We start from the raw sequence: 13,678 nt of genomic DNA on the forward strand, positions 1-13,678 counted from the left end.
CTTAGTTTTTCTTTAGACCGTTGAAGGAGCAAGGTTCTAGATTCCTGTGACCCTGTTCATGGATTTTGTCCCCCAGAAAATAAATAGTGGCCAAGGGTTACGGTTGCAGGTGCTGATGGCCATCACACTTTCCTGACTGCCTAATCCGGGCAGATGCTGCAATTGAAGCGTGTTGGGGAATCTGTTCCTTGAGAAGACTGAAGAGAGAATCCCTCCTTTGCTGAATTTCCTTTCTGCTGGAGAGTATTTGCGGACCCTCCCCTAATGTCCCCTTCCCCAAAGAAAGATGGCCGTGCCACATATTGATCAAAACTGACTTAGTTGAAGGATCCTTGTACGAAACCCAGCCCGCTTCCCTTCTCTGCCTGGAAGTTCGTGCCTGCCTGTCTTGCCTGCCTATTTACCAGGAACTGTTATTCTGTCTCCCTGTCTGTACAGCATATACCGTATATATGTATGCATATATATTGATTACAAAGTCGCATGATTTCTTGTTGTTTCTGTCTCTCTCTTTCTCTCCCCCCTCCCCTTGTCTGCTCTCTTATGTATGCCATTTCTCTTATTGACTGCTTTGGAGTTCTGGGCAGGACGTTGGGAGGGCTGAGTAGGGTGGGGTACTTGATCCAATAACTCTCTCTCTTCACCAATTCCTTGTTATAGACTATTGGGGAGAGTCATATTACAGTGACCTCATCGACTTGCACCTGGGTGGTATGTATGGCAGAACCCCTTTGCTGGCAACTAACCCCGCTGACACCCTCTCCCCCCACCTCTCCCTCCACCTTCTCCCCCCCCCTCTCCCTCCACCTGGCTCACAAGCAATGAAATGAAACCGGTCTAGAATCTGATTGATCGGCTGGGGCACAATCCCTTTTCCAGCTCATAGGGAAACACCTACAGTTATGATAAGTCTCAGATCTCCCCATTGCAGAAATGGGTTTGGGCAAGGCTGACTGAGGGGCTGGTCTCAAGTGTCTTGTAGCAAATTCTGGGTGGACCGTTGGGATTTCTGCTCTTTTCAGAATTCAGACTCCCCCCTGGCACCTGGACAAACCATTTGTGAAATTCAGGAGAAAGACAGAAACTGTTCTGTCCTGAGTCCCCTCCTCTTCCCTCCCCTGGCAACACTGAGAAATACAAAACTGCCTGATGCTATTTGCCTCTTGTTGGAAATGTCCCATCCTGACCGCACAGCAGGCATCAAAGTGGAAGGCGAGGCAATGACATCACATCGTGTATCTTTAGTATTTGTGACGTGACTCTTTTACAGCGGCTTTATCTGTGTCAGCGACCTCAGGTGGGAAATGTTGAACCTCTTGCCCTCCCTCTCCAAACGGGCGTCACTTTGTCTGCCGAGGAATCTGTCTGGGGTGAGCAGAGATCCCAGCAATAGCAGGATCCCGGCTCTTTCAGATTGTTTGTGTGTCAGGGCTCACAGGAGTGCTGTCTGAAAACCACCACTCTATTTCCACTCCCCGCTACCCTGTTCAATTGCGTGTCATCAGAGTTTAGCAATTTCTTCCCTTATTCTCCCCTCTCTCGTTAAGCCATTCAACATAGTCATGAGCCCTGTTGTGACACAGTTTGTAAGAACAGCAGGTCCCTCCGCTCTTGAAAATGCTGCAGGTTTCGTTTTATACAGGATGTCCTACCTGTTATTCAACCATCGTGTTGAATCTGCAACACCAAAATGGTTGAACTGGGGGAGAATAAATAGTGAATTCCAGGGGCATTGTCATTTCTCCGGAGAACAAGAAGAGTTGTGGTAAAAGCACGAAACAGTGAAAGGCTTGGCCCAAGCAAAAAATCCGCAAACTCAAAGCAGATACCAGAGCTTAATGAGTGTGCTATAAACTCTATTGACATTCAAAGTGCACAATAATACATAATCAACATCCCAGAACAATTTGCAATATGCATTAGTATTTCATTCACCACATTTCATTCAGAAATTTCTAATCAGAAATGAATAGGGCAATTAGTCCGTTTCTTTTTTACTCCTGCATTTGCATAGTTACTAACACTCCCTCCATTGTCTCTTCAGAGTACAAGGAAAGGAAGCATTGTGCAAAACCTGAGTGTGGAAAATGCAAGGACTTCTGGAATATTATTAGCAGACTGTGTTTTGTCTGTTGCTTGATGGGAAGGTGCAGTTTTATATGGCAGTGAACGAGCTAACAAAGAAAGGAGGGAGAAACCCAAAAAATGCTAAGACCGTTCTTTAAACAGAGCCTTCCACAAAGTTTAACCAGCAGCGTCAAATCTCCAGTCCAGTGCTACATTTCCTGCCACAGATACTGAATCAGAAGAGAAGGAATCCATGTTTTGTACAACAGTGCCCAGTGCATTATGGGTATAGTACATCTCTTCACCCAAGATGCTGATTATTTCACATCATCTGTTTTCACCGGGGTTTTCAGTACTGGCAGAGATTCATTTTCCTCTGTGAGCTTTGACATTGGTTCTGCCTTCCTTTTTTCTGAGGAGTCTCTCTGCCAGTGAAATAAAATTACCAAGATCAGGGCAAAGTAAATAGAGCAAAGAGGCACAAAAAGGCAAGGCCCTCCCACAGAACATCTGGCAAGGGCAACGTTACCGCCTTTTGCCTCTGATGGGGCAGGTGGAGCAGAGGGCAGAACAGGTGGTTCTGATGCTAAAATCTAACTATGACAGCAGCCTCCACCCCCTCTGGTGAAACTTAAGTCACCACTGAAGCTGAAGTCCTCAGATTTTCACATCTTAGATCCACCTCTCATCCTGGACTGCAATAGGGTATGCAGTTCACTTTTTTAGATCCTCTTCATAGATTTCAGAGGCACGTCAGCCATGTTGTTGTGCAGTGAAACAGCCAGGTTCAACTTGGGTAGTACCTTAGAGACCAAGAAGATTTCCAGGGTATGAGCTTTCAAGAATCAAAGCTCCCTTCATCAGGCATGTGTGGGAATTTTGATCTGGGTCATCCAGGTCAGAAGGTGGGAGGCGTGTTGAAAAAATGAGTGGGGCTCTTCTTGTTTTTTTTAAAATATATATATTTGTGGGTGAAGCCTGGGGCTAGAAAGCCATGTGTACCAAAATATCATCTTCTGCACATCAGTTCAAAGTGGAAAGGGGATGGGGGGGACTCAGACCTCTTCATCCCCAAAGAAAAGAAAACAAGTTGCTGCTACCAGTGAGACCTGCCTTGGGGGACCCTGTTGTTTCCAGGAGCTCCCTCATACTGCTTTCCCTGAGTATGGCTGGGGGGGGGGGGGTGTTGTGCATATAAAGGAGCTGTAAAAGGGTGAGTGCTGATCACCATGTAACACCCCGTTGTGCTCCCTGGCAGATGCCCCCTCCCCTCCCTCCCCCTCCTTCTCTTCCTAATACCCCCTTGAAGGCAACAGCCCTGTCACTCTTCCTAACGGTGGGTTTTGGGGGGAGGGGGGAGACCTCAGGGTGATTTAAAGGGACACTGTCAGTTTGTTCATGTAACCTCACTTCTGTCTTGAAGAACTTTCTTAATCTAAATCTCACACAAAGAAACAGAAATCTTCTAATTTGCTTTTTCATGATTGATGTTGCTTTGCGTTTTGCAGTTTACTTTGGATAAATGTTCACAATGCCAGTGTCTTTTATTTCTTGCCTGGTCTCTCCCCCTTCCCCCCCCCCCCCCCCAAAAAAAAACCCCTGTGGTGTGTAAATGCATTGGCATATTGTTTTATAAATTAATGTAATGCTCTGGCGGGGGTGCTTCCGCTCCCCACATGACAAACTCTAGCCACTAATAGAGCTAATTATGTTCCGTTTGGAATTCTGGGAAATATTTTTTTAAGTATTCTTCACCGCCTTCTGCAACATCAATGGATGAAATATCTGGCAGTGTCCCTTTAAATAAAGTGCAGTGTTTTGTGCTGGAAAAACTGTGGCTTTGTAGTTCTAGTATTTTGTCCTCCTCTGTGACTGGTGTTCATGCAGTGTTTCCCTTTGGGGCTGCCAGAGTGCTTGAGAGGCATGGTAGCATAGTGGGCTAAAAGACGGCGCTGTGAACCTGGCAGATTCCCGGTTCATGTCCCACCTCTGCCATTAATGCAGCGGGTAGTCTTAAGTTGGCCATAATTTCTCATCCTCAGTCGTAATATGGAGATAATAATGATTGAACTACCGTGTCGATTGATAAAAGGATTTGAAAACGTGGGTGTGGTTCCTTCTAAAAGCAGTGAAGGAAAGTCCTCTTGTGAATTTAGCTGTTCTGTCCTAGCTCAGCTGAAACCACACAAGTCCTGCTGAGCTCCAGTGAAAAAGAGAGAAGGGACCGTACGTTTCTCATCCCCTGTGCAGCTAAATGCAGTTACCATAATTGAATTAGACTGATTCTGCTCACTTGTACACTTCCCTGCAGAAATGTCTGGAGGCAGAGGGTGCCATGCTCCTGCAAGCCATAAGATAAATATGAGTTAACATATGGTCAGCAAGGAGTTCTGACCAAAGCTGATGAACTTATGGGAGGGAGGGGAAACGATGTCCATTTCTTTCTCCCTTCCCCTCCCCCCCCCCATCACTAGCTCTGTAAGTGGGCCAAGAGGAATTTGCAATGGACTTTCTGAATTTGCGCCTCAGCACCCAAATTCTTTGGAAAGCAACGTTTCCCATGATGTCATGCAGTCGTGGGGTTTCAGATCCCAAACCTTTAAGTGATATGCATTTTTGATGTGTTTGTAGCTTGAAGCTCAGATTAATTTCCAGTTGTAATGCAGGCTGGAGAAAATGTATTCTGTAGCCAGGATCACTTCAGAGATGTGTAAGTGTGGCCAGAGTTGTTATTGTAAGAGTTAGCAAACCAGGTTAGAGTCTCGGAGCAGGATCTAGGAGATGCTGGTTTGACCCCCCTTCTGCCATGGAAGATTGCTTGGTAGCCTTGTACCAGTCACCTAACCTTCCTCATGGAGTTGTTAGAATGAAATGCAAGAGGGGACAATGATATAAGCCCCCTTGGGTGCTGGTTGGGGAGAAAGATAGGGTACATAACAAGTGAATAAATGAGCCACAGTACCCAAGATTCAGGGGCAAGGCTGATGTTATGTGCAGAGGGTTGGAAGAAAACATGATTGGACATGGTTGGAAGAAAACATGGTGCTCATCAAGGTAACTGAGCTTTTGAGAACGGGAGAAAAGCGATTCCGTTGTAAGGGATGAAGGGGAATATGAGGCAGGTTCCTAAAAGAAGAGTCTGTTCATCAAATAAGTGTCTGGTCTAAAGAGCAAGAGAATAACTAAAGCTCAAAGGGGATATAGTAGTGGCTTGTTGGAATCACCTGACCAAGGGTTCCTTGCTGCAGAGATATCGTACCCAAGAAGAATTCTGTGTAGTTCTCTGCTTTGGCTGCTTTGCTGGTTATGCAGATTGCATGGATTTTGTTCTTGTCTTTGGGTTTTGCGCGAACCAGTATGGCTGTTCAATTTTTTAAATGTGGATTGTAGCCTTTGCAAGAATCATGACGCATCTAGATGCAAGTCTTGAGTGTCCTTTGATATTATTGAGCACGTTGATTTTCACCCGTGATGATTGTTAAGGACAGATCTAATTGAGAAGGTGATAATTGGTGGCCAGCAAAAAAAAAAAAGGGGGGGGGGTTCCCTGTTACATAACTTCACAAAACAACGTACGATTAGAATCACCATACCAATGTGCAATAAATGTATTAGTATTAATTAGTTTTAAAGCTAGTTTACTGCTGTAAGAATCAATTGGAAGTCATAGCTGTTACTGGTGTCTCTGTAAAGGGGAAAACAGTACTGGAATAATATCTTTCGGCTTCACAACCAGAAGGCACTATTTTCTTTTTGTCCATTTGGACTTCCTTTGTTTTTATTTAGTTAGTTTATATGACATCCAGGCTGCCCTTCCCTTGCGTTTTTCCCTTAAGATTTGTTACCAGTACTGTAGACCTGTGCACAGCAAGCTTGTCGGTCTATGATGAGTCCTCATTTATCGTTTGGGTAAAACTACCACTGGATGCTTCACTGATTTACTGCTAACTTCTTTGAAACAGGAATTCTTCTCACAATACCCAAATTGTACAATGTTGTTTTCAAAGAAACCTACATAGATAGAATTGGGCTGCAAAGTTTTTTTTACCTTGGCCAGTTTTTTGTTTTCAACTTGGGAAACTGAGACAGATGGCCCAATCCTATGGGGGATTTGTGGAGCTGGCCCAGAGTTTCCGTGGGCACAAGGGGTACCCCCACCAGCAGTGGGGGCAAGGGGGCTGGTGGACGGCTACCCCTTAGCTCCACAGCGGTGACACCTGGAAGATCGGGCCACTGTGGAGCTGTGCTGCCGTTCGATTGGATGTCAGTGCAGGGGGCCAGGGCGTTAATGGGGGCAGAGCTGACTGTTCATAGGCCCAGGGCTTGAAAGAGTCCATTTAGCCACCACTTTCTGGTCATGGAGGTGGGCTGCTTTTTCTGCCCCGCTTGCCTCTGGAAAGCCCTCTGGAGGTGGGAAGGCAGTGTGGCAGTGAGTCCAATGTTTTCAGATGGAAACTTTAGCATGATGGAAAAGAGTTAGCTCTTCCAAACTGTCAGTTTGCAGCAAGTTACTCATGTGTCACTGGGCAAGCTAGTTAAAGTTCTTGCTACCTAGTCTGAATTTTTGTTCATTGTAAAAGAAAGCTGGAATACTGTGCTGCCGAGAAATTATTTCTTTGATAGTTATTCAGTATTGTGAATATCTCTCAATGACTTTTCATAAAATAACTTGGCCTTTATGTGCTAAAACCTGAATTCCAGTATTATTGGACAAACGAATTCATACAGACTGAGAAGACAAAATCAGACAAGTTGTAAAACAAGGAATTCTAATACATACATACATACATACATACATACATACATACATACATACATACATACATACATACATACATACATACATACATACATACATACATACATACATACATACATACATACATAGGATATATTTGAAATAATCTTTAATATTGGAAATTTGGGGGAAAGGGAATCTTACCTGATTGGTTATTTTCAACATGAATGAGACCTGTATTAATATGAGCTGTGCTAAGTGGTCAAATTTGAAACAATTTTTCTGATGTATCCTCTTGAGAATGGATTTGTGTGTGCGTGTGGAGAGGATAATCGTTTTGTGAATATAATTTTGTGCCAGGAACAGAGATAACATGTTCATTTTTGACAGGCTTTGGTCTCACAAAGCTTAAGTTGCATGCTGTACTTTTAGAAATATAGAACTATGTGTGTAGCAAGACAGTCATGACATGCCGTCCTGGCTACTCACACTCAAACTTATTGAAAGCATGGAGTAGCTTTCACAAGGAGTGCAGATAGAATGCTCAGAAATGCACAGTTGGTATTGAGCAAGGAGAGGGCCTCTCCCTGTGGCAGCCTGTACACAAAATGGCTGCCATTTGCATAATTATAGCTCCTCAGAGACATGTAACCTGTACGTGGCCCATTCTGAACTTGCGTCCTCCATTTTTAACCCTTCTGATTGCAATATAAATGTTTCTTCCTGTCTGAGAGAGTCATAGGGCTCATTCACACTATTGGTGAGCTGATGTGCCCTACTGTTCAACTTTGGTCTGTCCTGTGTGCACTGCTCTAGTTCTGTGATGGTCCCTTCTGAAAGTCCTTCCTTTCCCACAGCTTTATAGATCTCCATACCAAGAACTGTGACTCCCTCTCTATATATGTGCATGTAGGTTTAATTTTTGAGAGGGTTATGAATATCCCTTCTCTTAAGTGTTGCTGCTCCTCCTTCTTTCACACTAACCATTTCTCTTCACCACTACTACCAACAAACTTACTAGTCAGTACACCCAAAGGTCTTTATGGATTCCTTATCTTTTTACTAAGGGGCAGTCAATCTCATTCGATGTGGCCAGGCATATTAGTGTGCTAGATGAGAACCATTAGATAAATAAGGATTCCTGCAAGGTCCAAGTATCCAACTACAGAGGTGGCTGCCTAGTGTTTCTCTGAATGAGTCAGTTCTCTCACCTTGCCACCTTTGAGCCAGAGGGAATATCCTGAACAGTGACTCATCCAACATATAGGGGATGAAAAGTATGCTTCCAATGTTAATTTAGAAAAAGAAAGATTATGCCTCCATTATTAAAATTTTGGAAAAGACTATTATTGGGCACAGCCCCCAACATTCTTGAGAGGACAATTGATCGTGCATATTATCGGAATGTGTTGCAGAACTTCTGCCAGACTGAGCCATGGCTAGTGCCTAACATATAAATCCTGAGTGTGAAGAAATACCTGTTGAGTCCTTGATTAGATGTGAGGCATATTTGGTCTTCACACGCAGTTTAAAAAAGGAGGTACGTTTAAGGCCATTATATGCACTACTACTGTATAGTCTACAACTTTATCACACAGTCTTATTTGGTGATAACGGAAGACAGGAAGTTTTTAGTTTGTACGTCCAGTCAGTAATGCTAATTGGCCAACGCTTAAACATCTGTTGATGAGCATCTCCATTTTAATCCCTACCTCAAATACATGATCTACTGCGACAAAATATTTTCTTCAGAAAATACCGAACAGTCAGGACCTTCTGTTAAGATGGTTTTCTAAATAGGCTGTTTCCAACTGTCAACTGGTTTCCTTCTGTACTGTTACAAGAAAACATGTCGAATATGCCGACTTTGAAGAACCAGGCTAATTGAAAGAAGTCCTTTCTAAACCCACTGGATGCCCTAAAAGGCATGCTATTGTTCACCCCTTCTCGATGCTTTGAGCTCTTGCCTATGAACTTTGGCGTTAAAACAAAAACTCTACAGCCTCCAGGAACGTCACATCTGGGCAGCTTTCCTCATCGTAGTAACTTTTGTGGCCCACAGTTTCCCTTCCCAGTGCTGCTCTCCTCCATTGTTCGTGTTGACAAGGGACGTCCCGTCTGTAGACTGTTCCCCCGTTTCTGCTACTCCATTTCTTGTATTTTTTTTCTTTTCTACTTTCTTCTTGTTGTTTCCTTTCTTTCTCACTCTTGTGCTTTTTTGTCCTTTTGCTTGTCTATTTATTTTCACCCTGTTTCTCCTCTCTTCCTCTCCACTTCCAACTTCCTCCCCCCTTCCCTTCTTCCTCTCCCATCTTTGGTCCTATTGAAGTTGAGCCCAATGCCGGGACACCACGCCGTAGACCTCTCTCCTTCTGCCCTTGCTGTGCCCACGAAGGTAACGTAACTTCTTGCATACCCTCCACCCCCTTCCAAAACCACAGTCGGATTGGCATAGAGGCGCTAGTCAGCTAGTGACGGAATCACCACCAAATTTTCCTCTTCTTTCCTTCGATCTCAATGAAATCCTTTGTAACAATCTTGTGATGAAGTGTGCCTGGCAGTATCTTAAAGGTACAGTATCCCTTTCTTAGCTGTAAATAGTGGGAACAAGAACAGCTCTGCCAAGTCTTTGGAGGGTATTTATCTGCATTGGTTGTGGTGGCACCAATGTCATTCCATAAAAGTTCCTGTTTGGCACGTTGGTTTTCCCCAAAGGGATCACTGGAGAAGGCGTGACGCCCCCTCCTGAAACACAGTTATGCTAATGGATTAAAGGAATACTGCATCTTTTTGCAATGACTGGTTTGCCCAACCTCCCTATGAAATGCCTTTGTGACCTCCCATAGTCCTGATTGTTATGATAAGGAACGTCTTTTTCAATGTTGTCTGAAGTGGAACCAGTTTTCTATGTAAAGTTTCTGTTTTCCAAAGCATGGGGGAAAGGGCTGGAATGTGGTTACAGTATGTAACTTCTGCTAACCACTGTACCTGCTTTCCATAACATGCCTGCATCAGTTACTTCATCTTTCCTCCCCATCCTTACCATCTCCCTCTGCTCATTGGCTGACACAATAAGTAAATGTTTCCATAGGTCAGTAGTAACATGTATTGTGGCTCCTTTGTCCAGAGGATTCCTACCCCCCTCTCCCCCAAACACTTACAATGGAAAAGGTGGGGAGATTTCCCAGTGCTTTTCACGGTTCCATCATACTGGGCACTTGCATGGATAAGCATCCTTTTCTCTACCCACCCTGGCTATGAGGACACTTTGTGCAGAGATGCACAGAAAGGCATGATTAGGACTGGATAACAGAAGAGCATAGCATCTGCACCCAAGAGTCTATAATGGGTTAGGTTGAGGTTTTGTGTCTATATCCAGTTCTCTCGGATCGGTTGCTGTCTTAGTGTTTCACAGTGAAAAAGGAAGATGATGAGTTTGTCCTCCTTGTTACATTCCCTGGGAGGAAAGGTTGGATGAGAGGTCTTAGGTATCGGCCTCCCAAAGCAGGAAACTTCCGAGTGCCAGTGTATTCTCCTGAGCAGTCCAGTGTCTAGAACTGGGGCTGATTTGCCATGCTGGCAGGGGCTGATGGGAATTGTAGTCCATGAACATCTGGAGAGCCGCAGGTTGCAGACCCCTGGTCTAGAAGAGTATTTTCACTGCACAAATTGACCTTTCCCCCATATGCAATCCCAAGTGATCTGACTCCATAATAATGTTGGCATCAACTGACAAAATGGGCTTTATAGTTTTGAGCACCTGCCTTTTAGGCATAACAGAGAACAGCGTATGAACCCCCCCCCCCCCCACGGAGTCACAACAATAACATCTTTATTTTTCACACAAATGAAACTATGGGCCAATGCTTGGCTGGATTAAAATTTGGTAGGGCAACCAGCTGCCCGTTGAAGTGCTTTGAGGGTCACATCTGGCTTCCACATCACCCCTTTGCCTTTCCTTTTTGAGTTTCCAGGCTTTCTTGTTCCCAACAAGCCGAATGTAAAAGCCAGAGAAGTTTTTTTGATTCAGATGTTCCCCTCTTTATCCATCACTAGGCAGAGATTTTGCATTCTGGCTTTTGCTTTCTTCTGAGAATACATTTTTTCAGTAGTTTTCTAAAAAGAGCCAGCTGGTACCAATGAAATATAGGAATTAACTTCCTGGTAATGGACAGCAGTTGTATGGTACACTAATTTCTTGGAAGTTATTTCTTCAAGCACCTTAGCTAAAAGAGCATGTCAGTACAGGGCACCTTGAAACTTTTTTAAAAAAATAGTTCATCTTCAGGACATCAGGAAATCGCGTGGCCTTGTGACAGTTAAGCAGACCCTGGTGATCAGGAGCGAACAAACAGGCGTTCATATGCATACGTGCTGATTTTCAGGATCAAGGCCTAAAAGCGATGTTGACTGGAGAGCACTGTCATGGTACTTCAGTAGATATGGGCTGTGTGTGACTGTAGCGTTCTGAGTTTTAATGAGCTTGAAGGCCTTCATGAACGACCAGGCTGTGTTGGCTTTATCACTGGGTCTTCTGGTTGACTCTAAAAGATCTTTGAGCTTCGTGCTGGCACCTGTTGGTACTTTGTATTGTCCCTGAGGTTCTGTGCTAATTGCTGTTGGGTTCCCCCGCACCCCCCCCCTTAATTGAATTCTCACAATGACAATTGTTGTGATTTGTTAGCTACCTTTCTGACTTGTGAAGACCAAAAGGTGGTTTATAAGCATTCTGAATATTTTTTTTAAAATATCACTCAAGAGCAGGTTTGGATTTGGATGACATACTTGATAAGCTGCTGCTTTTTCTCCTGCTTTTCTGATTTTTTCATGTATGGATTTTGTTATTATTGGTTAGAAAGTTATCTGGAAATAGGGTCGGGCAGAATCGACATGTGCACCGTTGGGAGGCTTGTGTTTTGAAAAATGGAAAGTTTCCGAGGGAAACATGTGGACGCAGATTCCCCAGGCATGAGGATTACAAGCCAAGAGGAAGGGAAAGGGGTCAGCGGTAGAGGTCAGGCTTTAGGAACTAAGATGATGACTTAACAGCCCACAGGGCTAACTAAGTAGGTGTCAGTGTAAAGATAACATCAATCCTGAAACTACCTAGTAATCAGCTGCTGGGGATAATTTTGTACAGTCTCCATCCATTCATTGTTCAGCAGCTGTATGCCAAGGTGGCAATTGGGAGATGAGTACTTGGGAAGGGATCAGAATGTGTTGTTGAGTGTCCACGTAGCATCCCATCCCAAATGATGAAGAGAACACATCCAGCTTGTGATAGCATCACTGTGTAAGGTTCCAATCCAGGACTACAGTGAAATGCCTGAATATATCTAAAGTGAAAGGGATGATAGAATAAAGACGCTAAGTGGAAAAGCTAGCTTTGTGGTGAGGTGCAGTGGGGGGGAAATGGATCCAGAAGAAACTTTTACAACAGGAGGTGGCGACTCTCCTCCCTGTGTGCCGTAGGCAAGCTTAAGCAGATCTGATGAGGGTGCTCTGGCAGCATCTTGTTCGGCTTTCTTTGCCCTTCCATGTTTGCTTCTGCCTACCCGGGGGGACTTCTGGAGACGGCAAGGAATCTTGCCGAAAGCTGACCTACGCTCTTCTCTTGGCAGGCATGGGGAAGAAGGACGACCCCAAGCTGATGCAGGAATGGTTCAAGCTGGTGCAAGAGAAGAATGCTCTGGTGCGCTACGAGTCAGAGCTGATGATATTGTAAGTGAGCAGGAGACTTTCTTCACGTGGACCATACCAGGAGTGAAAGATGAGGGAATGCCGACAGGCAGGCAGACATGTGGAGCCCGTCTCCATCACCAATTAGGCTAGCTGTCTCTCGGCTGTCTCTTGGCACCCACTTGCTTTAGGAAGAAATCCAGAGGGTTTTGAGTTGAGCGGGAACAAAACCAGGGGGGCCTTCAGCCAGCGTAGCAAAGTGCTGAGCCCTCAGCTTGGCCATACTTGACAAAGACTGCCTTGCTTCTCTGATCTTGGCAACTCCTCTCCTTGGCCACAAGGGAAGCAAACCCTCCTCTTCCTTTGGAAACTGAAACGAGCAGCATCTCCTCTTTTGGCAAAGGCTCTCCCATGGCAGTCAATTTGTGATGGCTTCATGCCAATGGCCGCCATTTTTAAAATTTGTCCTGCTTCCCATAGCAGCCGTTTTGTTCTCAAAAATTCAAAAGTGCCTACAAACTCAACAAGGTCAGGAGTACCTGATCCAAGCTACACAGGTGAACAATATTGATGTAGAGATTAATGTGCTTCAGAGGTTAATGGGATAGACTAGGACAAGTTCTACTGTACCACAAAGCTTGCTGGATTATCTTGCAGATTCTCAGCCTAGCCTTTCAAGGTGTTTACAAGAGTAGAATGGAAACCATGGAAAGACAAGATAAAAATGTGCCTGGTCTTATACAAGGCTAATGGAGCAGAAAACTAAGGAAGCACCCTGCTAGATCAGATCAGTGGTACCATCCAGTCATGCGTCCTGTTTCCCATAGTGGCCAGCCAAATGCCCCTTGAAAGACTTCAAGCACAGCACAGAAGCCAGAGTGTCCTGTTGGTCCCCCTCCCCCCCTCACATCTGATATTCAGGGATACACGGCCTCTGAACATGGAAGTTCCATTTAGCCATCAGGACAAATTGAATTAGACTAATTCCCTTTCAGAGCCATCAGCCCACCTCTGTGTTATAGAATGCCACATGTTCTGTGTTGTATGGAAGAAGTCCCTCCTTGTGTGTGTCTTGATTCCCATCACTACCCATCGTTTTCACCGGGTATCCTCCTATGTTTTAGAATCATAAAGCAGCTTATTCAAAAGATACCCTGTTGTCTGAACTGAGGGGTTATGCCAAGGACTTTTGAA

General features: G+C 44.6%; 1 protein-coding gene across 1 annotated transcript in view; it reads left to right on the plus strand.

Moving 5' to 3' along the window:
- The window catches only part of MICAL3 (microtubule associated monooxygenase, calponin and LIM domain containing 3), a 220,536-nt gene that overhangs the window by 205,807 nt on the left and 1,051 nt on the right, over positions 1 to 13,678 (plus strand). The window contains 2 exon segments of the mRNA XM_048502423.1: positions 9,135 to 9,200; positions 12,427 to 12,526. Coding sequence (XP_048358380.1) covers positions 9,135 to 9,200; positions 12,427 to 12,526 — 166 coding nt within the window.

The sequence above is a fragment of the Sphaerodactylus townsendi genome, linkage group LG06 (assembly GCF_021028975.2).
Source record: "Sphaerodactylus townsendi isolate TG3544 linkage group LG06, MPM_Stown_v2.3, whole genome shotgun sequence".
NCBI lineage: Eukaryota > Metazoa > Chordata > Lepidosauria > Squamata > Sphaerodactylidae > Sphaerodactylus > Sphaerodactylus townsendi.